Consider the following 24,019-nt stretch of genomic DNA (forward strand, 5'->3'; position numbering starts at 1 on the left):
GGGCAGGGCTTATGCAGTTTCTATTTCCTTGACTGGCAGCTCAGTGGGGCCCTCCCTCTTGGACATTCCGGAAAGTGGTGTGGGTCAGGTGGGCGGGGTGAGCCACAAGTGCCAGAACGCAGATTGCATAAAAGGCTGGAGGTTGTGGGGGGCAGGGGAAGAGAGTGCGACCAGGCCCAGGTCTGAAGTTTCAGCTTGGACACTGAGCCAAGCAGACAGGCAGCACAAGCTGGGATAGGCCCCCAACCCCAGTTTCTCTCCTGCCTTCCATTGCCATGGGGAGCAATCTCAGCCCCCAACTCTGCCTGATTTCCTTGGTGCTGGGCCTCTTGTCTGGAGGTAAGAGAGGGTCACCACCCCCCTTCCTGCTACCCCCAACACCCCTCCTTGGCCTTGTGAGGCTGGGCTTCAGCAGCCTTTCTTTTTAGGTGGGAGCACAACACCATTGCCTAGGGACAGGCCCCAAGGCACCTGCTCTCTGGAGGGAATAGAGATCAAAGGTGGCTCCTTCAGGCTTCTCAAGGAGGGCCAGGCACTGGAGTACGAGTGTCCCTCTGGCTTCTACCCGTACCCTGTGCAGGCACGCACCTGCAGATCCACGGGGTCCTGGAGCGCCCTGCAGACCCAAGACCAAAAGATTGTCAAGAAGGCAGAATGCAGAGGTTGGAGGGCAGTGAGGGTGGGCACGGGGTAATGGAGGGATGGAGCAGATGGTGGCCAGGGGCCAGACTAGGATGCTATTAGAGTGGTGTTGAGGCCAGGCAGGTAAACAGGGGAAGCTGAGCAAGTGCAGGGACTGTCCAGAACTGAAGCAGAGAAGGAGGGAGGAGGAAGGCAGTGAACCTTCACTGAGCATTTGCTCTGTGCCAGGCAGCCCCAGCAGTGAAAAGAACGCTCAGAAATGGGGAGCGAGGAGAAGCAGGACTCATCCTGGTTGAGGATAGCCACTGTTTCCGTGGGACCAAAAAGGCACTATTTCTCTGTGACAGGGTCCCTGAGTCCAGGAGGGATACTCTCAGGAGAAGCCCTTTCTTTTCAGTAACTTCTACTTGTCCCCCCTCCCCCAAAGCAATTCGCTGCCCAAGACCGCAGGAGTTTGAGAATGGGGAATACTGGCCCCGGGCCCCCTACTACAATTTGAGTGATGAGATCTCTTTTCACTGCTATGATGGCTACACTCTCCGGGGCTCTGCCAATCGCACCTGCCAAGCAACTGGTCGGTGGGATGGACAAACGGCCATCTGTGATGATGGAGGTGAGAAGCATCCCCTCCCCTGGTGATGGTATCCCCTCCCTGACCTTGTTCCAGCCTGAGGAACTGGCACCACAACTCCTGTGCTCTACTGTGCCGTCCAGGCCTCAGGTTCCGGCCCTCACCTCCATATCTCATGCTTCTGCAGCGGGGTACTGCCCCAACCCGGGCATCCCCATTGGCACAAGGAAGGTGGGCAGCCAGTACCGCCTTGAAGACAGTGTCACCTACTACTGCAACCGGGGACTCACCCTGCGTGGCTCCCAGCAGCGAACATGCCAGGAAGGTGGCTCTTGGAGCGGAACAGAGCCTTCTTGCCAAGGTGACCCTTGACCCATGCCCTCAGGTTCAGATCCTGCCCTTTCATCCTCATGTCCCTATACCAGCGCACTGTTTCCTCCCCCTAACGCAACTCAGCTCCTTCCTCACTTCTAACCCTGCCCGTAGAACTTCCTCACTACTGAGCCCTTCCCGCCCCAGAAGCCCATCATCCCCTGTCTCCAGTCAATGAGTCTTTGACTCTCCCTCTTCCACCCCCCCAACATTTGACCTGATTTCTGACCTCTCCCAGACTCCTTTATGTATGACACCCCTGAAGAGGTAGCCGAAGCCTTCCTGTCTTCCCTGACAGAGACCATAGAAGGAGTTGATGCTGAGGATGGACATAGCCCAGGTTTGGAGGCAGAGAAGGGAGGGAGGAAGGGAATTGGGGGAGGATGAAGAGGCAGGAGAACCATGCATGCTGGAGCCTGAGTTTCTCTGGTGGCACCCAGGGGAACAACAGAAGAGGAAGATTGTCTTGGACCCCTCGGGTTCCATGAACATCTATCTGGTGCTGGATGGATCAGACAGCATTGGGATCGGCAACTTCACAAGGGCCAAGAACTGTCTCAGAGACTTCATTGAGAAGGTGGAGCCCCCTACCCCCTGAATGTGAACTCTGCCCTGCCAGGACTAGTTCCCTGATGTTCCCAGGCCTCTGAGCCACAGGATTCCAGAAAACCTCTCGTCCTATTCTGTCCTCCTTCCCTTTTACTTGAAGCAGTTTCTTGACCTCTAACCCAATCATCCAGGTGAACCTCAGGGTGACCAGTCAGCCCTTAGTTTCTGATTATAATTTTCCCTGGCCCAGAAAAGCTGCTGACCTCTCCCAACCATAGTATTCTTTCAATGCCATGACCCTTTGCTCCCCTAACCCACAGGTGGCAAGTTATGGGGTGAAGCCAAAATATGGTCTAGTGACATATGCCACAATCCCCAAAGTTTGGGTCAGAGTGAGAGATGATAACAGCAGCGATGCAGACTGGGTCACAAGGACACTCAACCAAATCAGCTATGAAGGTCAGAGGTCAGGGAAGGACTGGTTGGGGGAGGTTACTCTGGAGTCAGAGAGGTCAAAAGATTCAGGGTTGTTGTGGGGAGGGGGTGGTGAGACCACGTGGGGAGGCAGGGCAGACCACTTTGCAGTCTGTGGTCGAACAGCAGGCTCATCACTGGGGAATACAGGTCACTGGGGACCTGTTGGGGGCTGAGAAGGTCACTTTGTGGCCAAACGGAAGTCAGTTTTGACAACTCAAAAAGCTGAAAGATGTGGGATTTCTGTTGTTGATAGGCCTCTAGGGTTCATAGATGACTTAGAAGACCAGGCAAGGTGATCTCTTCCCTTTCCACAGATCACAAATTGAAGGCAGGGACTAACACCAAGCGGGCCCTCCAGGAAGTATACAACATGATGAGCTGGCCAGGGAATGCCCTCCTTGAAGGCTGGAACCGCACCCGCCATGTTATCATCCTCATGACTGATGGTCAGAAGGGACCCTTCTTGTGCCCCGGACTCCCAAACCTTTCGTACCAGTGTGTGGTCCACATGTAAAGCTAGACTCATGGTTGGAGCCCTGAGTGCTGCTCGGGGCCCCAACCATGTTGATCATTTCTGTGACCCTTTCCAAGGAGGAATCCTTCTTAAGCCTCTTTGTGATCTGTCACTTCCATCCCCTCAAGCTGCTTACCCAGCCATGTGTCACTACTTCCAGCCAATTTATCTTCCTTGACCCTCTTCTTTACTTGCCTCTCACCTTCATGGTCCATCTCTTCTACAGGCTTGCACAACATGGGTGGGGACCCAGTTTCTGTTATTCATGAGATCCGGGACTTCCTGTACATTGGGGGGGGTCACAAAAACCCACGGGAGGATTATCTAGGTGAGTTTTATTGCCCAGGATCCAGTACCTTACTTTCTCAGCTCCTGTCCCCAGGGCGTGGACACTCACTCTCCCTTTTTCTCCCTCAGATATCTATGTGTTTGGGGTTGGGCCTCTGGTGAACCAAGAGAACATCAACGCTTTGGCTTCCAAGAAGGATCAAGAACAACATGTATTCAAAGTCAAGGACATGGAAAACCTGGAAGATGTTTTCATCCAAATGCTTGGTAAGAAGATATAGATATCAGGCGGTTGTAAAGAGGTCAGGAACCTGCCCAGGTACCCCAAGGTCACTCATACTGCCTCTCCTCCTGAAGCCTTGGCAGTCTGGAAGGTCTTTCTTGCTGCTCCTTCTCTGTCACATTCTTGTTTCCTGGCACTATCCGCTTCCTGATCTTAGAATCACAGAGCTCTGACTGACTGACATCAGAGAGCTTTCTCAAGTCCCTCGTTTAACACGTGGGGCAAGTGAGGCCGAGAGCAGCCTAGGGACAGCAAGCCGGCTAGAGTTGGGCCTGAAAGCAGCCAGGTCTCCCATCTCTTAGTTCCAAGTTCGCTTCACTCTAGCGCGCGGTTCCTCGCCCACAATGTTAAGGAAAACAAATGCCCCGTGGCTTTCCTCTCCTTCTGGGCCTCATTACCATGCAGACGCCCCTCCCCCAAAGGCTGCTGCCAGCTGGAAATGAAGTGTCCCACCTTTCAGCACATTTTCCTTTCTTACTAGATGAGACCCGGACGCTGGGGCTCTGTGGAATGGTTTGGGAGCACAAGAAAGGCACTGATTACCACAAGCAACCGTGGCAGGCCAAGATCTCTGTCACTGTAAGCACAGCATCCTGGTGGCAGGGACTCCCGGCGGGGGGAGTCAGGGTGGAACGGGGGCAGCGGAAGGGGTAGGTTGTGGGGTTTGGGGAAGTTGAGCTTTCCCCTCTGCCATTCTGTTCCAGCGCCCTTTGAAGGGACACGAGACTTGTATGGGGGCCGTGGTGTCTGAGTACTTTGTGCTGACGGCCGCACACTGTTTCACAGTGGATGATCAGGAACACTCAATCAAGGTCAGCGTGGGTAAGGACGCAACGCATCAATCCCCAGTTTCAGCTGCGCAGGGCCTCACAGCAGCTCCGTCCCTGGCACACTGGGCCACTTGGGGGTGGGGCAGAGGCAGGAGGCTGCCCGCAGAGAAGCGGGATGCCCTGACACACCCATTCTCCTCCTACCTTAGGAGGGACGAAGCAGGAATTGGAGATACAGGAAATCCTATTTCACCCCGACTACAACATCAATGGGAAAAAAGCAGAAGGCATTCATGAATTTTATGACTATGATGTGGCCCTTATCAGGCTCAAGAAGAGGCTGACGTATGACCAGACTGTCAGGTGAGCCCTCTGGAACCCTGAGGAGAAAAGTTCAGGCAAGGGGGTGCTGCAGGCCTGGGGCAAGTCCAATCAATGTGCTGTCCCTGAGTTTCCCCATCTCTCCTTAACAGGCCCATTTGTCTCCCCTGCACCCAGGGAACAAATCAAGCTTTGAGGCTTCCACTGTCAACCACTTGCCAGCAACAGAGTAAGATATTCAGGGAGAGTAGCACAAGGGAGCGGTACCAAGCGACAAGTGGGGCATGACGGGGTGCTGTGGGAGATGATGGCCAGCCTGGTCCCTAGCTCACAGGAAAGCACTGAGGGACATTTGCTGAGTGACAAAGGCAATGGGGAGATGGGGGGGGGGAGGGAGAGTTAAAATGACCCAGCCTGTCCATTTGTCCAGTGCAAGAGCTGCTCCCTGCAAAGGATATCAAAGCTATGTTTGTGTCAGAGTTATCCAAAGATGGGAAGAAGATGCTAATTCGGAAGGAGGTCTACATCAAGAATGGGGACAAGGTGAGGAATATGGGATTCTAAGCAGGTCTTCTAGGCCCCAATTCTTCCTGAGCATGCTCTATTCATCAGCCCTTTCTCCTCCTCACCTATAGAAAGCCAGCTGTGAGAGAGATGCTCGATATGCCACAGGCTATGACAAAGTTAAAGACATCTCTGAAGTGGTCACCCCCAGGTTCCTTTGCACTGGAGGGGTGAATCCTTATGCTGACCCCAATACTTGCAGAGGTAAGAGAAGGCTCTTTGATCATGCTGCATGTTCCTGAGGCCCAAGAATCGCTCTCCCTACAGCTTTTCCTCCCCTGTAGGTGATTCTGGTGGTCCCCTGATTATTCACAAGAGGAGTCGTTTCATTCAAGTGAGTTTCCCCTCTCCTATCTGTGGGGAGATGCCAAGTGGTCAGCATGGGCCCTAAAGCAGGAAAGCTCCATGGGTGTGTCTGGAAAGAGGAGGGCAGAGCCTGCCTCCTTACAACTGTTCCTTGAAATGGTCGGCTAAGGCCCTGCGTCCGGCCTGTGTGCTAGAGAGACCAGGACTGAGCTGGGTCCCCAGTCTAATTCTTCTAGGTCAACTCAGATGCAACTAGGAATAGCTGAGTTTCGGGGGATCAGGAAGGAATTCTACCAAGTGATCCGTGGCACCCCGTTGCCCTGTCCAGGTCGGCGTGATCAGCTGGGGCGTCGTGGATGTCTGCAAAGACCAGAGGCGGTGGCAGCAGGTGCCTGCGCACGCCCGAGACTTTCACATCAACCTCTTCCAAGTGCGGCCCTGGCTCAAGGACAAACTCAAAGATGAGGGTTTGGATTTTCTGTAAGGGGCTTCCCGCTGGAAAGGGGTATGAGATCAAATTAAAACAGCTGCAACAATACCTGTGTTCAAGATCCTTTTGGGGGAAGGGAGAGGGGAACGTGCACTGGCCATGTGTTACAACTGAGAGAAAATCTAACAGCCGTTTTTAAAGGCTCAACCCCAATCCCAGGTGCTGAAAAACCAGAGGCTGAGGGAGATGTGTGAGCTTCCACCTCAGTGTTTTACTGAGACCAGTGTTGGCGCAGATGAGGCACACGGAATCCAGCTCCATTCCCTAGAAGCCATCCACAAGGTTTTCCTTGTAGACATCATCGCTGTAGACAATCTGGGTCCTCTTGTCCCGGTGGCAACCCTTAGGGCTGTTCTGGACAGCTGGGGAAGGAGGAAAGGATTGGTTGAGTTCTGAAGCACTGCATCTGAGCACTACTGAGGCCAGAGACTCTTCCAGCTCCCTCCTGGCCTCTGGCCCTTGGAAGCCCAATTTCAATGCTGCCCTCTGGTGGCCAGGATGGCCTGGCTCCCTTCAGCCCCCTCAGGGCTACCGACCCATCCCTGAAGCAAGGAGCCTATGCTGTTACTGCGGCCCATGCAGATACCGTAACGGATATTTGGTTCTTAGAATCATCCCAAATATTATTGTTGAGACAACTGAATGATGTTAGCCCACTAGAAAATCTCCGTAGGCCTTTGTTGACATGCTAGTCATTCCTTGTTCCTTCCTTTCGTCTGGAGGGCCGCTCTTGCTCTGAACACACCTTTCTGCCTACTCCTTTGCCAGGAAAACCAACAGGTATAGTGGGCTATTTGCACTAAACTAAGAAATGCTACTGGCCCCAGTGGGAGAACCATTCTGGGTGCAGCTTTGACCCAAAGTATTCTTCCTCAAGCCTCAAGCTGTTCCCTCCCCTTCTTTTTTCCTCCCTATGCTGACGTGTCCCTCTCTTCACCCCTTCTCCAAGGATTTCATCCCTGCCATTCTGGGGCTAGAGTGACTCACCCCAAACCAGCCTCCATTCTCTTGGATTTCTGCACCCTGACACCGCTGATCACTGCCCTGCTTCCAAAGCTTGTGTCCTTTGGCTTTAATGGCTGCTCCCTGAATATTCCCCATGCCCAGGCCTGGGTAATTCTTTTCCCCAAATTCAGTCTCCCGTAAGGATACTACCATTTTGCAGCCACTCTGTGATACAGGGGACTCTGATCCGTGTTTTCATTCTTCACTTCACACCTAAGTAAGTTCTAGACCTCCAATTTCAAATGCTTATTTTATAAAACCAACTACACTCCATCTCAAAATGAACAAAGCCATGTGAGACGCTCATCTTCTTCACCAACCTCCCTTACTTCTACTTTCTTCCCTGTTCCAGTTACTGCTTTGGGAGTTGTTGTCTCAATATTTTTCTCTCCATCTTCTCCCACCTCTAACTGACAGAAAGCCTGACAATTCTCATTCCCATTCCACGGCCTCCACACAGATCTAGGCCTCTATCACCTCTATGGGATCCTGGGACATGCAGGGGAACAAACAGAAGGGGTGAGCTGTGGGGAACAGGATGACGGAGGAGGAATCCGTTCTTACCAAGGGAGCCCCAGACAGACTTGCCAGTGGCAGCATCCAGCATGGGCTGTTTGCGGGCAATGCTGACTTTGAGCTGTACGGACTCCACCTGGGTCCCGTTGAGCTGGGGCAGAAGAGGGGAGGAAGCAAAGGATGGGGGGACACACTGCAGACCAAGCAAAGGAGGAATTCCAACAGTTGCCACCCTAGAAATAGACTGAGTGAGGATCTGAGAATATGTTTCTCGTGTGACTAGGAATAGACTTTCTCTGTCAATAGGAAATGATTTTCTCCTGGCTCCCAGTATTTTAAAGAGAAAACATGAGGATAGCAGGAGGGATGGGAAGAACAGATCTGGGAAGTCCCAACCTCAGCGACGGCCTGATCTGCTGACTCCATCTTTTCATAGGTGACGAAGGCACAGCTGGGATGAGAGAAAACAGGGTCAGTAGGGGGCCTATGGGCTCTTGTGGACCCAACCAAACGCAGGCCTCACAGGCCGCTGGAGATAGGCCAGTGTTCTTCCCTCAAACCCAGGTCCTCCCAGGACTTATCATCTTGCCCCACAGTCATCCTTACTTTCTGGGTGGGTCCATGGAGAGGTCAATGATGTTTCCAAAGGGAGAGAAGGCCCCACGGAGGAGGGTGGGCGTCATGTCTTCTCCATATACATAGAGAGTATTCCCCTTCCGAGGGGCCCTGCGTTCAGGGAACGAATCCGACCCTGTGGGATCAGGAGTCACAGTCACAAGATGCAACCTGCCTCAGCCTCTGCTTTAAGAGGCCACTTTGGTAGGACTCGCCTAAACCCTTTCACTTCTCCCACCAGCCCAGATCACTTACTGCGGAAAGGGCCCTCTCGTTCTCGATCGCGGTCCCTGTCCCGATCGCGGTCCCTGTCCCGATCTCGGTCCCTTTCCCGATCGCGGTCCCTGTCCCGATCGCGGTCTCGATCCCGTTCCCGATCTCGGTCTCGATCCCGTTCCCGATCTCGGTCTCTGTCCCGGTTCCGCTCACGACTATGGTCCCGGCTGCGGCTTCGGGGAGGGGAGGCTGAGGAGTGGGCACCACCACGTTCTTCATAGCCCCAGTCAAAGCTTCGAGGGGGACCATCACCAGCCCCTGGGCCCTCTGCCTCTTCCCCATCTGGCCCCAGTTCCCGAAGCCGATCACTGGAAGACACAAAACTGGGGAGAGGCAGACAGTGAGGATCAAACGGGGTCTTTACCTTAACTTCCCAGACCCTGTGGAGACTTAACACCCGCTCTGAAGCCCCAGTTCCTTCCACTCCAGTCCTAAACCTCCCAAGGATCCAGGCAATCAACCCTCCCCCACTCCCTCCAATTGAGACCCAGTTCTCTCTCTAGTTCTCTAACCTCTCATATAGAGATTTCCTCTGGGGGCGTCTGGACGACTGCAAAAGAAACCACGGACAGTTAAGATGAGTCCTACTTGCTGGCATGTGGCCCCAAATATGTGGGTCTCTCATCTTCCTCATTCCCCAGGCCTCCAGGGACAGAGAACTGGGAACCATACCTCCTGTAGATCGTCATCGGCAGATATGCTCCTTTGGAACGGCTGGAAAGTGGGGACTGGCCCCTTCTCAGGGTCCTGGGAAGATTGTAGAGATCTACTTCAATGTGAGAGCAGGAGGCAACCTAACTGTGTGATAAGTGGTTCCTCTTCTTGGTTTCTTCTGGCCTCTTTCTTCTCCTCTAATTCCTTTGTGCATTTCTTATTTGATTATGTATCTTTCATAAATGACCTAACACACACTTAAAAATATTTAGCTTATCTGTATGTTTCTTGAACCCGCTGACATCTTCGACCTGTTCAACTCCTCAGAATGACAAAACCCAGGAGCTCGAGTATGTGGTAGATTAAAGCCACAGAGCGTGTAAAATGGAGAACTGAGAAGTCAGCCAGTGTCTTCACTTTACACATAAGAAATCTGAAGTTCAGACCTGTATGACAATTTGCCCATGACTGAATAGATGTTATTTTTCCCCTAAATTTTACCTCCATTCCAACTTGGAAAGATGCCCTCTGAAGTCAAGGGTCCCCGGAACAATCTTTCTGTTTGTGCTCACCTTTAACTTCCCCTCTAGGGTTCGAGAACGTTTGAAGCCCGAGTTCTTGGTCTCGGCTTTGATGGCACTGATGGCTCCTGATTTCACCAGCTGCTTTGCCTGCTCTGTTGCGGTGGCTGTGTCCACCACAGGCTGCTCAGACAGGGCTGGAGTGGTGAGGGAAGGGGGCATCATGTGGCCAAGCTGTGGGAGATGTTGGCCCCACGGTGCCCACTCCAGCCTATCCCCATCTCCCCTGTCACTCACAGCGTTTCACACCGCCTTGGCTGGCTGTGCTGCTGCTACTTTGCTTCTTCAGAGCCAGCAATGCCTTTTTCTGGGAACGAGAGTGAGAAGAGAGGGATTGGTGAGGGCCGGTCCCTGGCCCGGTCTGCTCCCAAGGTCCCTGGGCACCTCACTCCAGGGGACACCTTTCTCAGAAAACAATTCAAATAGTGTCCCTGCAGTGGTACACTGAGGCAGCCCTGCCTCTCACACATGGTCCACTGGATCATCTACAATGCCAGCAATACTTAATCTAGCCAAACTACAGTATCCAAAGGCTTTCCAGAGTCTCAGGTTTTTGAAGTTGAAGACAAGGAATTCAACCATGGACCAGAGCCCCAAGATTTAAGCTGCAAGTAAGTACAAGCCTACGTGCCTTTCTCAGGGGCTTCATCCATCCATCCCCTGTATGTTTAACAAGGACACGCCATTACTTTGTAACAGAAGGATGCAAAAGTATGAGACAAAGTTCCTTCCCTCGAGAAGCTTACAGCCTGAGAAACAAGATGATTAGAGATAATTATCAAGAATGATTATAAGAGATGCAGACTGCTTGTAGCTGAAACCAAGTTAAGATTATCTGATGCCAAAATGGCTATTAAACTGGTCCCTGGGTAGAATCTACACAAAACAGATTGAAAGAAAAGGGCATTTTAGACAAAGAAAACAGGATGGCAAAGATGCAGAAATAAGAAGGCTTTGGGAATGCATGTTTTGGGACTAGTGAATAGTTCCATTTGACTAGAAAGGGATGCCAAGGTAAGGCTTTGTTCTATAAACAATGGGAAACCACTTACGGGTTTTGAGAAAAAGAGACAGTTTTGTGTTTTCAGTAGTTCATTTTAATAAGAATGAAGAAAGTCTGTCCAAAAAACCACTGAGAAACTTCTTGAGAAACCATTACAACACTCTATGTGAGCGTCAGCAAAAACTTGATCTATGAGATACAGACGAAAAGATAAACTACTTCCAAGGAAGAATCAAGAAGACTTGGAAATGTTTGGCTATGCAAAAAGTGGAGAAGTCAGAGATGAGATTTTGATTCCAAACACCTGGGAGAACTGGCTGTGTTCACTCCTATTTGGAAGATTAAGAAAAGGAACTAATTTAGGATAGGAAGATGACAGCTGCAACACTGGGTACCTAAGGGCTATCAGTAATAGACTGGATAGAACTGAAAAAACAAACTTGGAGACTACCACCTCTTTGGTGGTACTAAAAGCCACGGAAAAGGAAGACAACTCCATGGCAGAATGCACAGAAGAGAAGGCACACACCAAGACTCGGGAAAAGCCCAGCTATAAGGCTACGCTGAGAGGAGATATGTCTCCAGGTATGAGCTGGAAGAACCCCCCCATCCCCTCACACTCACCCCAGGTGTTCTCAAGAGTGTAGAGTCTGTGAAAGGTTGGGCCACGCCCCCACACACTCCCTCACCTTTTTCTTGAGTTTGTTGAATTTCTTCTGCAGAGCCTCCTCCTCCTCGCTCAGTCCGGGGGGTATCACCAACATGGTGGCTCCTGGTTCAGGGGCAGGGCCCAAGACATCTTTCTCCACTGTCACCGCCCAGGGTTCACACGCCGTCCACACTGTACCCAACCGCACCCCTCCAGGCCTACCTACTCCTGTCTTTTGCCTCTCCCTATCCCTTGCTTAAACCAGGCTGCCGTCCAAGCCCCCGCTCGTCGGGATCAACCAGCATTCCCTCTTCTCTCCAGCAACCACGGCCACCAGCGCTTTGAGGAACCAAGTGGCCCGGGAAGGGGGAAGCACCCCTTCCGTCGCCAAGACGATGGCATCAGACACCCCCTACCCCCGCTAGGGGTATGGCAACCGCGGGGTCCAAACGGCACAGGAGGCAGTGGAACCCACGCAGCGCTCTCAGAGCAACGAAAAGGGGAAGAAGAGAAGGAGCTCGGAAAAAAGGGGCGAAGGGTGAGAAGGAGAAGACCTTACCTGAGGGGGCGGTAACCGGGGTCCCACGGTCTCGGGCGGCGCCCGCGCGGGCAGCGGAGAGCGGGCTCAGAGCGATGACGTAGCGAGTGGCGGAGAACGCGGTAACCAAGGCGGCCCAGGGCTAGACACTTCCGCCCGGCCGTCCCCTCCCGGCTCAGGTCGGCCTCTCCGTAGCGCTCGTCTTCTTCCCCGGCGGGGGTGTGTGACGGAAGTCGCCTCCACTTCCGCCCGCTCCGGGGCGGGGCTCACTCCACGGCTTCTCGCCGCACTTCCGGTCTGCCCGGCCGCCGCCGTGGCTCCAAGATGATGGAGACCGAGCGACTCGGTGAGGGGGAGGGGGTGGAACGAAGGAGTAGTCCGGGGGTGACCCTTAACCTCTGACCTCTGACCTTCCCCCTGTAGTGCTGCCTCCTCCAGATCCCCTGGATCTGCCCCTTCGGCCGGTGGAGCTGGGATGCACAGGGAGCTGGGAGCTGCTGAATGTGCCTGGGGCTCCAGACAGCACCGTGAGTGACTTTTGACCCTAACATTGAACTTCAAACCCCCTCCACCACCCTCCTTACTGTTGGACCCTAGCGTAACCTCATTCTTCTGTCTCTGGACTCCTGTCATCTGGGCCTGCCTTGTGCTGGACAGACCCCAGCCCAGTGGACCGGCTGTGGGTCAGAGCTCATGTGAAGACAGAGTAGGGAGTGCTGGGGATACCTGAGCGCTGAGAATTACTCTTTCTAATGTGTCTTTTCTCTTTGGAGTCACCTTGGGTCTCCAAGCACCAAGGCGCTTGTTGACGGCTAGCCTTTGAGGCCCTGACTCATCCTTAGTTTTGGGCCCCCTTTTCCTAAAACTAGTGATTCTCAAATTTAAGTGTACCTTGTAATTAGTGGCGGGGACTTTTTTTTTTTTTTTACATTTATTTATTTATTTATTTTTAAAAAGATTCTATTTATTTATTTGAGAGAGAGAGAATGAGAGAGAGAACATGAGAGAGGGGAGGGTCAGAGGGAGAAGCAGACTCCCTGCTGAGCAGGGAGCCCGATGTGGGGCTCGATCCTGGGACTCCAGGATCATGACCTGAACTGAAGACAGTCGCTTAACCAACTGAGCCACCCAGGCGTCCCAGTGGCGGGGATTTTTTAAAATGCAAATCCTAAGCCCAATCCCAGAGATTGTGAAGTTATTGTATTTTATGTGCATTGTAACGTATTAGTAATCGCTGCTGCAGGTAAATCAGTAGCAGGTAGTTTGCACTGGAAAACAGGACAATCTTTGGAAAACATTGCTTCTGCCCTGGCTGTCCTAGTCGGTCTAGAATGTCTACTGTTTCTGATTGAACACAAATTCCATCACTTTTTTTTGTCTGTGTCTTATCTCTTTCCTTACCTAATGCCTCTCATCTTGTCCTTTACCAGCTTCCCCACGGCCTCCCTCCCTGTGCCCCAGATCTGCGGCAGGAAGCAGAGCAGTTGTTTTTGTCATCTCCAGCCTGGTTGCCTCTGCATGGTGTGGAGCACTCCACCCGGTAAGGGGTCTGGACTAGGGAGATAGGCCCCTGAAGGAAACTGGGACAGGAGAGAAAGAACACCTGAAAATTATTTTCCTTTTCTGCAGAAAATGGCAGAGGAAAATGGATCCGTGGTCTCTCCTGGCCGCACAGGGGGCCCCAGTGCCCTCCGACCTTCAGGCCCAAAGACATCCAACCACAGGCCAGATTCTGGGCTACAAAGAGGTCAGAGGCCACAAGGGGCAGAATTGGGAAAGGGTCAGAGGAAAGCTCAGCCTCACTGGGGCTGTGGTCTTTTGCCTCAGGTCCTGCTGGAGAATACAAATCTATCGGCTACCACCTCCTTGTCTCTTCGCCGGCCCCCAGGGCCCATCTCCCAGTCCCTGTGGGGGAATCCAACACAGTACCCTTTCTGGCCAGGTGACTTTTGTGGAAATGGAATGGTAGGAGAGGGTGCCCTCCGTTTTCAGGGAAGGGTTCCCCACCCATCCCATAACCTCCCTACCCCATGAGTCCCTATTTGTCCACCCTCTCCCCAGGTGGAATGGATGAGCCCACCATAATAGATCTGAGCACTCGGGAGGAGGCTGAGGAGGAGATAGACTTTGAGCAAGGTGAGGTGGTGTCAGGATGGACCCTTGGGAGTAGGGCTGTGAGTCTGGGTCCTGACACATAGGGGCCCAAGCCTATCGTTGGGCTGCTGCTAGCCCTTCTGTGCCTTTGAGGCAATTAGGAAAAGGCATCCTTGTCATAACAGTCTTTACTGTCACCTCTCGGAAAGTTGTCACAAGTACCCCATTTGCAACATCTGTGCTGTGAATGGCATCCTGTGGGTTTGAGTAACATGTGACTTGTGTGACATTGTGTAGTAGTGCTGATTCTATCCGTCCTTGTCCTTCAGATCTTCTTACTGTTCCACCTGGCTTCAAGAAAGGTGTGGACTTTGCACCAAAGGGTGAGTTTTAGCTTTGAGATGGGGCAGAGAAGTGGTGCCCTTCTCCTGTAGAACAAAGATGGACGTGACCAGGTTTCCCTTTTTCCCTTGCTCCTCAGATCACCCAGCTCCAGCTCCCAGCTTGCTGAGCCTCAGCCGTTTGTTGGAGCCTCTGGATTTGGGTGGGGGAGATGAGGATGAGAGTGAGGCAGTGGGACAGCCAGGAATTCCCAGAGGGGACACTGTTTCTACCTCCCCTTGCAGTGCTTCCCTGGCCCGAGCAAGCAGCTTGGAGGACCTAGTGTTGAAGGTTGGTGGTTCTGGTCAGTTGAGGCGGGAAAGAAGGGGCCTTATTGGAGGGCTGGGGGTGGGGTGGGGTGGCTTGCTCGGTTAGGTTTAAGACGAAGACTGTAGCATCTTTTGAGAGGGGGGTGGTAATGGAGAGCTCTCTGACTGTATCTTTAGCACCCCTACCCATGGCTTTTGCAGGAAGCATCCACAGCTGTATTCCCTCCAGAGCCCCCCAAACCCCTGCCTCAGGAGCAGTGGGCGATTCCTGTGGATGTCACCTCCCCTGTTGGTGATTTCTACCGCCTCATTCCCCAGCTGGCCTTCCAGGTAGGGTGGCCCAGTCCTCACATATTCCCCTACCTCCTGCACACTGTTCCCCTCATCTCCTCTCCCCCCCCAGGCCAGATGCCTTCCAGGTCATTCTTGGGCCTCAGTCCCGGCCTTACCTTGCTCTGGCATGCCACAGCCACCTTGCGTGCCCCAGGAGCTGGAGGCAGGAGGGCCCCTTTCCCTTCTCCAGCAGCCATCTATTTCGCTCTCCCGCAGTGGGCATTTGAGCCAGATGTGTTCCAGAAGCAGGCCATCCTGCACTTGGAGCGGCACGACTCTGTCTTCGTTGCGGCTCATACATCTGCGGGGAAGACGGTTGTGGCTGAATACGCCATTGCCCTTGCCCAGAAACACATGACGCGGTACAGGTCCCCTCCCCTGCCTCCCCTTCCACCAGCTGGTCCTGCGTTCTCCTGCACCTTTTCTGCTTGTCATCCCTTTCCACCTCTCCCTCATCCTTCAGATGAGAGGTTTGGGGAGAAACCGAGATGGGGCCTGGAGCGAAGCAGGAAGGTGCGGTGGGGAGAGCGGTTGGAAGACCTGCGTTAGCTTTGGAAGGGGTCGGACTACACAGTTTCTGTGGGGTTGTGTCATGCAGGAGACTGTGAGGGCAGTTTGGGGGAAGAAGGGGGGCTCCTGAGCTCTGGCATGCCTCTGGGAGGGCTCAGGGTGGAAGAGGCGGTGCCACCCAGGAGGCTGTGGGGGGACTGACCGGTTGATTCCACGCCCTCTTCCCAGCACCATTTACACGTCGCCCATCAAGGCCCTGAGCAACCAGAAGTTCCGAGACTTTCGAAACACATTCGGGGATGTGGGATTGCTCACTGGGGATGTACAGCTGCACCCAGAGGCCTCCTGTCTCATTATGACCACAGAGATCCTTCGGTGAGAGATAGGTACTCAACACGGGTGGATTTTTGGCAGGAAGGTGAGGCTGCTCTGGACAGCATGTTGACTGAGAACAGGGTGGAGTCAGGAGCCACTGGGGAGTCAGCCTTTGGCCTCTCCTCCCCAGCTCCATGCTGTACAGCGGCTCAGATGTCATCCGGGACCTGGAGTGGGTCATCTTTGATGAGGTTCACTACATCAATGATGCTGAGGTAGGAGGCGTGGGGGGCCCCAAACTCCAGCAGTCCTCTCCTGTGGGCCTAGATCACACACTTTTGGGGACCTTACTGCCTTCTTTGCCCCCAAATGGAACCCTTTGCATTTCCCTAAGGGCAGAAGGGCAGCCCCCTCTGAGCTGCCTGTGACCGGTCTTCTCTCTCTGTGCCCAGCGTGGGGTTGTGTGGGAGGAGGTGCTCATCATGCTCCCTGACCACGTCTCCATCATCCTTCTGAGTGCTACCGTCCCCAACGCCCTCGAGTTTGCCGACTGGATCGGGTGAGATGCGTGCCCTGGGATGCTTGGGTGGACGGGGCTGCGACACTCCTTGGTTGGGGGAGGGGGTGAAGACTTCCGCAGCAAGGAGAGTGGTCAGGTCTTGAGGGTGGACAGGAGGAAGGGGTGGTCAGGGCATATGTCCGACTCGAGTGCCTGCATGACCCCACTTGGGTCCAGAGCATTTTGTGCATTGGGAGGTGGGATAATGGGACAGCCTTCCAGTCTGGTTCCCAGAAAAGACTGGGTGAAGCCAGAGGGGCAGTGTGGTGGGGATGTGCGTCCCTTCCTGCACTCTTGCCCCTGATCTGCTGTCTTCTCCCCCCTCAGGCGACTCAAACGTCGCCAGATCTATGTGATCAGCACTGTTGCGCGCCCCGTTCCCTTGGAGCATTATCTCTTCACGGGGAACAGCCCCAAGACCCAGGGGGAGCTCTTTCTGTTGCTGGACTCCCGAGGCGCCTTCCACACAAAGGGGTAAGCTGGAGATGGGGCAGAGTCAGCGCTGGGTTCACTGGGTGTGACTGATCACCGATCCTCCCTGTGCCCCAGGTACTATGCAGCTGTGGAGGCCAAGAAGGAGCGGATGAGCAAACATGCCCAGACCTTTGGGGCCAAACAGCCCACGCATCAGGGGGGGCCTGCACAGGTGAGAACAGGCAGGCTTTGTACCTGCTACCACCCGTTTCAACTCTGTCCATTCTTCCTGCATTCTCCAGAGGTTTGGACTTGAGCTTTGAACACTATCCGACTCGACATGGCTTCACCTCCCCTCACTTTGGCCCTGACTGGTTCAGGGACTCAACCTTTGCCCCTTTTTGCCCCCTTCCCCAGGATCGCGGTGTGTACCTATCCCTCCTGGCCTCCCTCCGCACCCGTGCACAGCTGCCCGTGGTGGTGTTCACCTTCTCCCGGGGTCGCTGTGATGAGCAAGCCTCGGGCCTCACCTCCCTTGACCTCACCACAAGTTCAGAGAAGAGTGAGATTCACCTCTTCCTACAGCGCTGCCTTGCTCGCCTCCGTGGCTCTGACCGCCAGTTGCCCCAGGTGTGGATGGGGGGTCTTGGAGACTGGTGGGGAGAGGATTCTCCACCACCTTATTCCTGACCATGGGCCTCGGCTCCCTGCAGGTCCTACACATGTCCGAGCTTCTGCACCGTGGCCTGGGTGTGCACCACAGTGGCATCCTGCCTATTCTTAAAGAGATCGTGGAGATGCTGTTCAGTCGAGGCCTGGTCAAGGTACACGCACTGGTAGAAGGGGGACTCCTCAGAGTACTCGCTGCTTCCTTCAGGGCTGCCCAGAGGGTGGAGGGGCAGAGCTTTAGACAAGACAGCGCGGTGGTTAAGAACTTGGGCTCTGGGTCCGGATTGCCTGCATGTGAATCCCAGCTCCACTACTTACTCGCTGTGTGACCTCAGGCAAATTCCTTAACCTTCCTGAACTTTAGCTTTCCTATCTTAAAATGGAGAGGCACAAGATAGGTATGGCAGTATTCAGAAGAGAAACCCAAAAAGCTAGCAAGTGTCTGAAAAGTTATTAGTCATCAGAAAAATGCAAATTAAAATACTCAACAAGAAAGGACTTTACAGGGACGCCTGGGTGGCTCAGTCGTTAAGCATCTCCCTTCGGTTCAGGTCATGATCCCAGGGTCCTGGGATTGAGCCCTGCATTGGGCTCCCTGCTCGGCAGGAAGCCTGCTTCTCCCTCTCCCACTCCCCCTGCTTGTGTTCTCTCTCTCGCTGTGTCTCTTTCTGTCAAATAAATAAATAGTCTTTAAAAAAAAGAAATGACTTTACAGCTACGAGATTGGCAACGTTTAGGAAACTGGCTAACGCCAGGTGTTGTCAGACATTGGAGACTATAGGATTATAGGAACCCTCATATAGATGTAGCCAGTCTGGAGTGCATCTGGCATTCTTGAGGCAAAAATATATATAATATATTCTTTGACCCTAAATTTCATTTCTGGGTATATAGTGCAAAGAAGTTCCCACCCTGGTCTATGAGTGAAAATGTCCACTCTTCTTTGTTGGCTATAATCTTGTGGTTGGGTGCTGGTGGCACCAAGGTGCCGTCCCTGTTAGAGCGGGTACGTAACTGGGATGCGCCCCACAGTGCTCTGCAGCAGTGGGAAACAATGGATTAGTTATAACCACAGGAACAGTCAGGGGTGTTGAAAATACTGTGGCGGAAAGCGGAAAAGAAAATGTGAGATGCATGATTGCCTTTATTTTGTTACTACTTTTTATTTGAGTATAGTTGACACACAGTGTTTCATTAGTTTCAGGTGTACAGCGTGGTAATTCGTTTTCTGATTATATAGTGAGCGTAAGTTTACATGGTATGCCGTGCTCACCACAGGTGTGACTACTGTCCTTCACCATGCGTTGCTGTTATAATGTCATTGACTCTATTCCTTATGCTGTGCCTTCTGTGCCGGTGACTTCTTCATTCCATGACTGGAAGCCTCTATCTCCCACTCCCCTTCACCCATTTTGTCCATCTCCCCACCCCCTTCCCTCTGGCAACTGTCTGTTCTCTGTATTTATAGGTCTGATTCTGCTGGTTTGTTTCTTTATTCATTTGTTTTGTTTTTTAGATTCCACATGAGTGAAATCATATGGTATTTGTCCTCAGTCTGACTTACTTCACTTAGCATACATACTGTGCTGTGGGTCCACCCATATTGTCACAGATGGCAAGATCTCGTCCTTTTTAATAGTCCAATACACACTCCACATCTTCTTTATCTACTCATGTATTGATAGACACTTGGGTTGTGTCCATATCTTGGTTATTGTAAATAGTGCTACAATAAACATAGGGGTGCATATATCTTTTTTTTTATTTTTTATTTTTTAGAGAGTTGTGGGAGAGGGACAGAGGGAGAGAGAATCTTAAGCAGGCTCCATGCCCAGCGCAGAGCCCAACACGGGGCCGACTCAGGGCTTGATCTCACAACCCTGAGATCATGACCTGAGCCAAAATCGAGTCAGACGCTTAACCAACTGAGCCACCTAGGCGCCCTATCATATATCTTCTTGAATTAGGGTACAACTGCCTTTAACATGGATTATAAATTCACGCACTCAAAACAAGATACAATCCGCAAGAATACATTCACACAAAAAGATACTCTACGCTGGGATGATTGATGGTGGGGGGGATGGGAGTGAGCTATGGGGGTTATAAGAAAAGAAGTAGAGGGGCGCCTGGGTGGCTCAGTCGGTTAAGTGTTTGCCTTCGGCTCAGGTCATGATCCCAGGGTCCTGGGATCGAGCCCCGCGTCGGGCTCCCTGCTCTGCGGGAAGTCTGCTTCTCCCTCTCCCCCTGTCTGCTGCACCCCCTGCTTGTGCGTGCGCTCTCTCTGTCAAATAAATAAATAAAATCTTAAAAAAAAAAAAAGAAGTAGATAGTTAAATAGATAAAATGAGGAAAATACAGTGCTTGGGCTATAGATTTGCCCTGAAAGTTAAGTGAGATCCTGCGAGTTAACCATCTGGGACCATGCCTGGTGCTTACTTAGCCTCAGCTACAAAGTAAGGTGCACTTGACCAGGGCTGGGTGTCAGTGTTGAACCTCTTTGTTGAACTCTTTTCCCCCATCAGGTCTTGTTTGCCACAGAGACCTTTGCCATGGGTGTAAACATGCCTGCCCGAACGGTGGTGTTTGACTCCATGCGGAAGCACGATGGCTCCACCTTCCGGGACCTGCTCCCTGGAGAGTACGTGCAGATGGCAGGCCGGGCAGGCCGGAGGGGCCTGGACCCCACAGGCACTGTCATCCTGCTCTGCAAGGGCCGTGTGCCTGAGATGGCAGACCTGCACCGCATGATGATGGTGAGCCAGGGTGGTATGAGGCTGAGCTGGGAGGGCCCCAGCTCTGGGCACCTGCTGAATTCTCTCTTCCAACCCTCTTCCCTTCTCCTTTCTTTCCACAGTTGACCCTTGAACAGTGTAGGGCTAGGGGCACTGACCTCCCGCACAGTCAGATATCCATGTATAACTTTTGACTCCTGAAAAACTACTAATAGCCTGTGCTGTTGGCCTGAACCTTTACTGATAACAGACGATCAACACCTATATGTTGATCAACATACCTATATGTATGTTGTATGTGTTACATGTGTTTTTGCAATAAAGCTGGAGATGAGAAAATGTTATGAAGGAAATTATAGGAAAGAGAAAATACTTACGGGACTATACAATATTTATTGAATATAATCCATGTGTAAGTGAACCCACGAAGTTCAAACCCATGGTGTTCAAGGGTCAACTGTACGTTTTTCTTTTGCCTGGGAGAAACCAAGGTCAGAATGAGCATATCTGAGGATTAGACTGAATGTCATCTCTAGTCTTTTGTCACTGTGAAGACAGAGCTAGGTAGAACCTTTGAGGGTCTCTTTAGTTTTTTCCCCGTATTTTGCAGAGAAGGCGAGTAAGCAGTTTGTCTAGGGTCCCATGGTTGCAGAGTGGGGACGAGATCTGCTAGGAGTGGAACTGGTCCCCAGAGGGCTGGCTGGGGAGCAGCTGGTCCCCCCCCCGACCCCCCCAAGTCTCACTGGCTTCTCTGGTCCGGCCCAGGGGAAGCCGTCACAGCTGCAGTCCCAGTTCCGACTCACGTACACCATGATCCTGAACCTGCTGCGGGTGGATGCCCTTAGGGTGGAGGACATGATGAAGAGGAGCTTCTCCGAGTTTCCATCCCGCAAGGACAGTAAGGTGAGTAGTTTGGGATGACCAGTATACTGGGCAGGCTGTTGGGACAAGGGAAGCCAGGCTGGGAAGGGCGGACATCTAGAGATCAGGGGGTGCAGGTGGGGAGGGTGGCACACTGGGCTTGGAGACTGTCCTTTCACACCTCCCCCCACTTCCGCCCAGGCCCATGAACAGGCTTTAGCTGAACTGACCAAGAGACTGGGGGCCTTGGAGGAACCTGACACGACTGGCCAACTGGTTGACCTGCCTGAGTATTACAGCTGGGGGGAGGAACTGACAGAGACCCGGAGCCTGATCCAGGTGAGTGTTGGGGGGGGGTGATGGAGGAAGGGGGGAAGAGAATGCGACACTCTGGGTGCTCCTGAACCTAATCCCAGCCTAGTCTCTGTGTCCCAGTGATGCTTCCTTCATTCTCCCCTTTGTGCATGTCCCCACTCTTCAGCGACGCATCATGGAGTCTGTGAATGGGCTCAAGTCTCTCTCAGCGGGAAGGGTAGTGGTTGTGAAGAATCAGGAGTATCACAACACATTGGGTGTGATCCTGCAGGTGAGGGCAATGGAAACTTGGACCCCGGAGGGAGGGAGCGGGGGGGGGGGGGCGGGGGGAAGGGGGGGGGTAGGGAGGAGGCAGCCCTATCTCCATCTTCCCCACTTGGCTGGGGGCATTTGTAGTCACAACGGTGTACTCATATGCCCCCTTACTCTCCTTTCCTGTTGTCACTACTTTGTGCCTACCTCCTTGTCCCCTTCTGAAGACTGTTCTGACTTGGTTACCAGTCCATATTGGTGGGCTCCACAGTTGCTCCGTGATCCCTGCCTGAGGGTGGGGATCTGCTCTCTGCACTCTGTCTTTGATGTCTGCTCCTTACATTGCCCTGGCCTGGCCTCCCCCCCTTCCCTAGGTCTCCTCAAACTCCACCAACAGGGTATTTACCACCCTAGTCTTGTGTGATAAGCCTGTGTGTGAGGACCCACAGGAGAGGGCACCAGCCACCCCAGATGTGCCCTACCCCGATGATCTTGTCGGATTCAAGCTGTTCCTGCCTGAAGGTGAACATGGGGCAGATGTCCGGGTTCCTGACAGCAGTGCGGGCCAGATGCCTGGGTCCACGGTAATGTTTGACCCTGCTCTCCCCTTTCCCAGGGCCTTGTGACCACACAGTGGCCAAGCTCCAGCCAGGAGATGTGGCTGCCATCACCACCAAGGTGCTCCGGGTGAATGGGGAGAAGATCTTGGAGGACTTCAGCAAGAGGCTGCAACCAAAATTCAAGTCAGAGATGCTGGGGGGATCCTTTTTCTGGGGAGGGACCATGTAATGGGGTGTGGGGAGGTATGGCTGGGGTGTCGGGGGCTTCTGTGGAAGAAAAGACTCTGCCCTAGGTTTCAAGACTTTGCTCCTTCCTCAGGAAGGATCCTCCCATTGCAGCCGTGACCACTGCTGTGCAGGAACTGCTGCGTCTGGCTCAGGCCTACCCAGCGGGACCCCCTACCCTTGACCCTGTCAATGACCTGCAGCTCAAGGATGTGTCAGTGGTAGAGGGGGGGCTCCGGGCCCGCAAGCTGGAGGAGCTGATCTGGGGGGCTCAGTGTGTGCACAGCCCCCGCTTCTCTGCCCAGGTAGGGTCCTGGACGCCAGCTCCCAAGCTGAGAGGTGTGTGTGGGGGGGGGTGCGGGTTTCCCTTCTGGTCCCTTGTAGACCAGCCAGCCCCATCTCTGCCCTTGTCCTTGGTGCCCTCCTGCCTTGGGGCACGGGGAAGGCTAACGCACTTCCGCTGGTGGGTCTCTGCAGTACCTGAAACTGCAGGAGCGAATGCGGATACAGAAGGAGATGGAGCGACTACGCTTCCTGCTGTCGGATCAGTCACTGCTGCTGCTCCCAGAGTACCACCAGCGAGCAGAGGTGGGAGGGGCAGCCGTGGGGGGCGGGGGGCTAGTGAGGGAGAAGATAGCAGGCTCCCAACACCTACCATCTTTCTTCAGGTGCTCCGAACCCTGGGTTATGTAGACGAGGCAGGCACTGTGAAGCTGGCAGGGCGGGTGGCTTGTGCCATGAGCAGCCATGAGCTCCTCCTCACTGAGCTCATGTTCGACAACGCTCTGAGTGCCCTGCGGCCAGAGGAGATTGCGGCCCTACTCTCCGGCCTGGTCTGCCAGAGCCCTGGGGACCCCGGGGAGCAGCTCCCAAGCACCCTCAAACAGGTATGGGACACCCACCCCACTTCCCCCCCCGCCTTGGCTATGGCATTCCCAGTCCCCATCTCCAAGCGACCCCCTCCAGCCCTGTTAAGTGCCTCTAAGAGCTGGCATGCCTTCTTCCTTGACCTGGGCCTCCCTACTCCTGGAGAAGGCAGGCAGGGTCTGAGCCTCTCCTTCCCCATCTGCAGGGAGTGGAACGTGTCCGGGCTGTGGCCAAGAGGATTGGTGAGGTCCAGATGGCCTGTGGCCTGAACCAGACAGTGGAGGAATTTGTGGGGGAGCTGAATTTTGGGCTGGTCGAGGTTGTGTACGAGTGGGCCCGGGGCATGGTGAGTAACTGGGGTTTTGTGGACGGCTGGTTGGGGAGAGGCTGCCCAGGTCTACCACATTCAGTCCTCACCCTGCTTCCCCCACAGCCCTTCTCTGAACTGGCGGGGCTGTCAGGGACCCCTGAGGGCCTGGTGGTCCGCTGCATCCAGCGCCTGGCCGAGATGTGTCGCTCGCTGAGGGGGGCAGCCCGCCTCGTAGGCGAGCCTGTGCTAGGTGCCAAGATGGAGACGGCAGCTACCTTGCTACGGAGGGACATTGTCTTTGCGGCCAGCCTGTACACTCAGTGAATTCTGTGTAAAAATGTAGTAATAAAACAGCAAGCCACCTGC

The 24,019-nt window shown here is 53.5% G+C and overlaps 3 protein-coding genes across 4 annotated transcripts; 2 read left to right on the forward strand and 1 right to left on the reverse strand.

Annotated features, from left to right (window-relative positions):
- The first annotated feature begins 38 nt into the window (after nt 1-38).
- On the forward strand, nt 39-6,188 carry CFB (complement factor B). Its single transcript, XM_032398487.1, has 18 exons — nt 39-339; nt 429-662; nt 1,070-1,255; nt 1,401-1,574; nt 1,824-1,925; nt 2,026-2,162; nt 2,455-2,593; nt 2,926-3,057; nt 3,352-3,453; nt 3,543-3,680; nt 4,178-4,275; nt 4,401-4,518; nt 4,676-4,829; nt 4,940-5,016; nt 5,218-5,330; nt 5,423-5,555; nt 5,636-5,685; nt 5,986-6,188. The coding sequence occupies exons 1-18, from the start codon at nt 276-278 to the stop codon at nt 6,139-6,141; spliced, it is 2,307 nt and encodes a 768-aa protein (XP_032254378.1). The 5' UTR covers nt 39-275; the 3' UTR covers nt 6,142-6,188.
- NELFE (negative elongation factor complex member E) lies at nt 6,179-12,196 on the reverse strand. 2 transcript variants are annotated; one of them, XM_032398488.1, is made up of 11 exons: nt 12,006-12,196; nt 11,487-11,569; nt 10,032-10,101; nt 9,786-9,931; nt 9,232-9,306; nt 9,072-9,109; nt 8,539-8,882; nt 8,275-8,419; nt 8,065-8,119; nt 7,717-7,819; nt 6,179-6,509 (listed from the first exon to the last, which is right to left on the reverse strand). In XM_032398488.1, exons 2-11 carry the CDS (start codon nt 11,559-11,561, stop codon nt 6,412-6,414), a joined length of 1,149 nt encoding a protein of 382 aa, XP_032254379.1. In that variant the 5' UTR covers nt 11,562-11,569; nt 12,006-12,196; the 3' UTR covers nt 6,179-6,411. The 2 variants fall into 2 exon arrangements, with proteins under 2 accessions (XP_032254379.1, XP_032254380.1); XM_032398489.1 differs by lacking the exon at nt 12,006-12,196 and adding an exon at nt 11,669-11,981.
- Nucleotides 12,197-12,249: 53 nt separating this feature from the next.
- SKIV2L (Ski2 like RNA helicase) lies at nt 12,250-24,016 on the forward strand. The gene is made up of 28 exons (XM_032398424.1): nt 12,250-12,330; nt 12,408-12,511; nt 13,415-13,524; nt 13,614-13,731; nt 13,812-13,926; nt 14,046-14,120; nt 14,408-14,461; nt 14,560-14,750; nt 14,930-15,058; nt 15,278-15,423; nt 15,800-15,946; nt 16,077-16,161; nt 16,339-16,445; nt 16,773-16,919; nt 16,995-17,091; nt 17,277-17,489; nt 17,573-17,683; nt 20,054-20,284; nt 21,029-21,166; nt 21,326-21,463; nt 21,606-21,710; nt 22,066-22,213; nt 22,308-22,434; nt 22,571-22,781; nt 22,954-23,064; nt 23,145-23,363; nt 23,549-23,689; nt 23,777-24,016. Exons 1-28 carry the CDS (start codon nt 12,309-12,311, stop codon nt 23,975-23,977), a joined length of 3,741 nt encoding a protein of 1,246 aa, XP_032254315.1. The 5' UTR covers nt 12,250-12,308; the 3' UTR covers nt 23,978-24,016.
- The last annotated feature ends 3 nt before the right edge of the window (nt 24,017-24,019 follow it).

This window comes from Phoca vitulina, unplaced genomic scaffold (genome assembly GCF_004348235.1).
Source record: "Phoca vitulina isolate PV1807 unplaced genomic scaffold, GSC_HSeal_1.0 scaffold116, whole genome shotgun sequence".
Taxonomy (NCBI): domain Eukaryota; kingdom Metazoa; phylum Chordata; class Mammalia; order Carnivora; family Phocidae; genus Phoca; species Phoca vitulina.

Excerpts from the sequence above, each read along its gene's own strand:
- CFB (XM_032398487.1), top strand. The coding sequence starts at position 276 with ATGGGGAGCAATCTCAGCCCCCAACTCTGCCTGATTTCCTTGGTGCTG. Across the intron at positions 663-1,069 it reads CAAGAAGGCAGAATGCAGAG|CAATTCGCTGCCCAAGACCG; the intron begins GTTGGAGGGCAG and ends CCTCCCCCAAAG. Across the intron at positions 2,163-2,454 it reads TCAGAGACTTCATTGAGAAG|GTGGCAAGTTATGGGGTGAA; the intron begins GTGGAGCCCCCT and ends CCTAACCCACAG.
- SKIV2L (XM_032398424.1), top strand. The coding sequence starts at position 12,309 with ATGATGGAGACCGAGCGACTCG. Across the intron at positions 13,525-13,613 it reads GGTGTGGAGCACTCCACCCG|AAAATGGCAGAGGAAAATGG; the intron begins GTAAGGGGTCTG and ends CCTTTTCTGCAG. Across the intron at positions 22,214-22,307 it reads CAAGCTGTTCCTGCCTGAAG|GGCCTTGTGACCACACAGTG; the intron begins GTGAACATGGGG and ends CCCCTTTCCCAG.
- NELFE (XM_032398488.1), bottom strand. The coding sequence starts at position 11,561 with ATGTTGGTGATACCCCCCGGACTGAGCGAGGAGGAGGAGGCTCTGCAG. Across the intron at positions 9,110-9,231 it reads CCGATGACGATCTACAGGAG|TCGTCCAGACGCCCCCAGAG; the intron begins GTATGGTTCCCA and ends TTTCTTTTGCAG. Across the intron at positions 8,883-9,071 it reads AGGAAATCTCTATATGAGAG|TTTTGTGTCTTCCAGTGATC; the intron begins GTTAGAGAACTA and ends GCCTCTCCCCAG.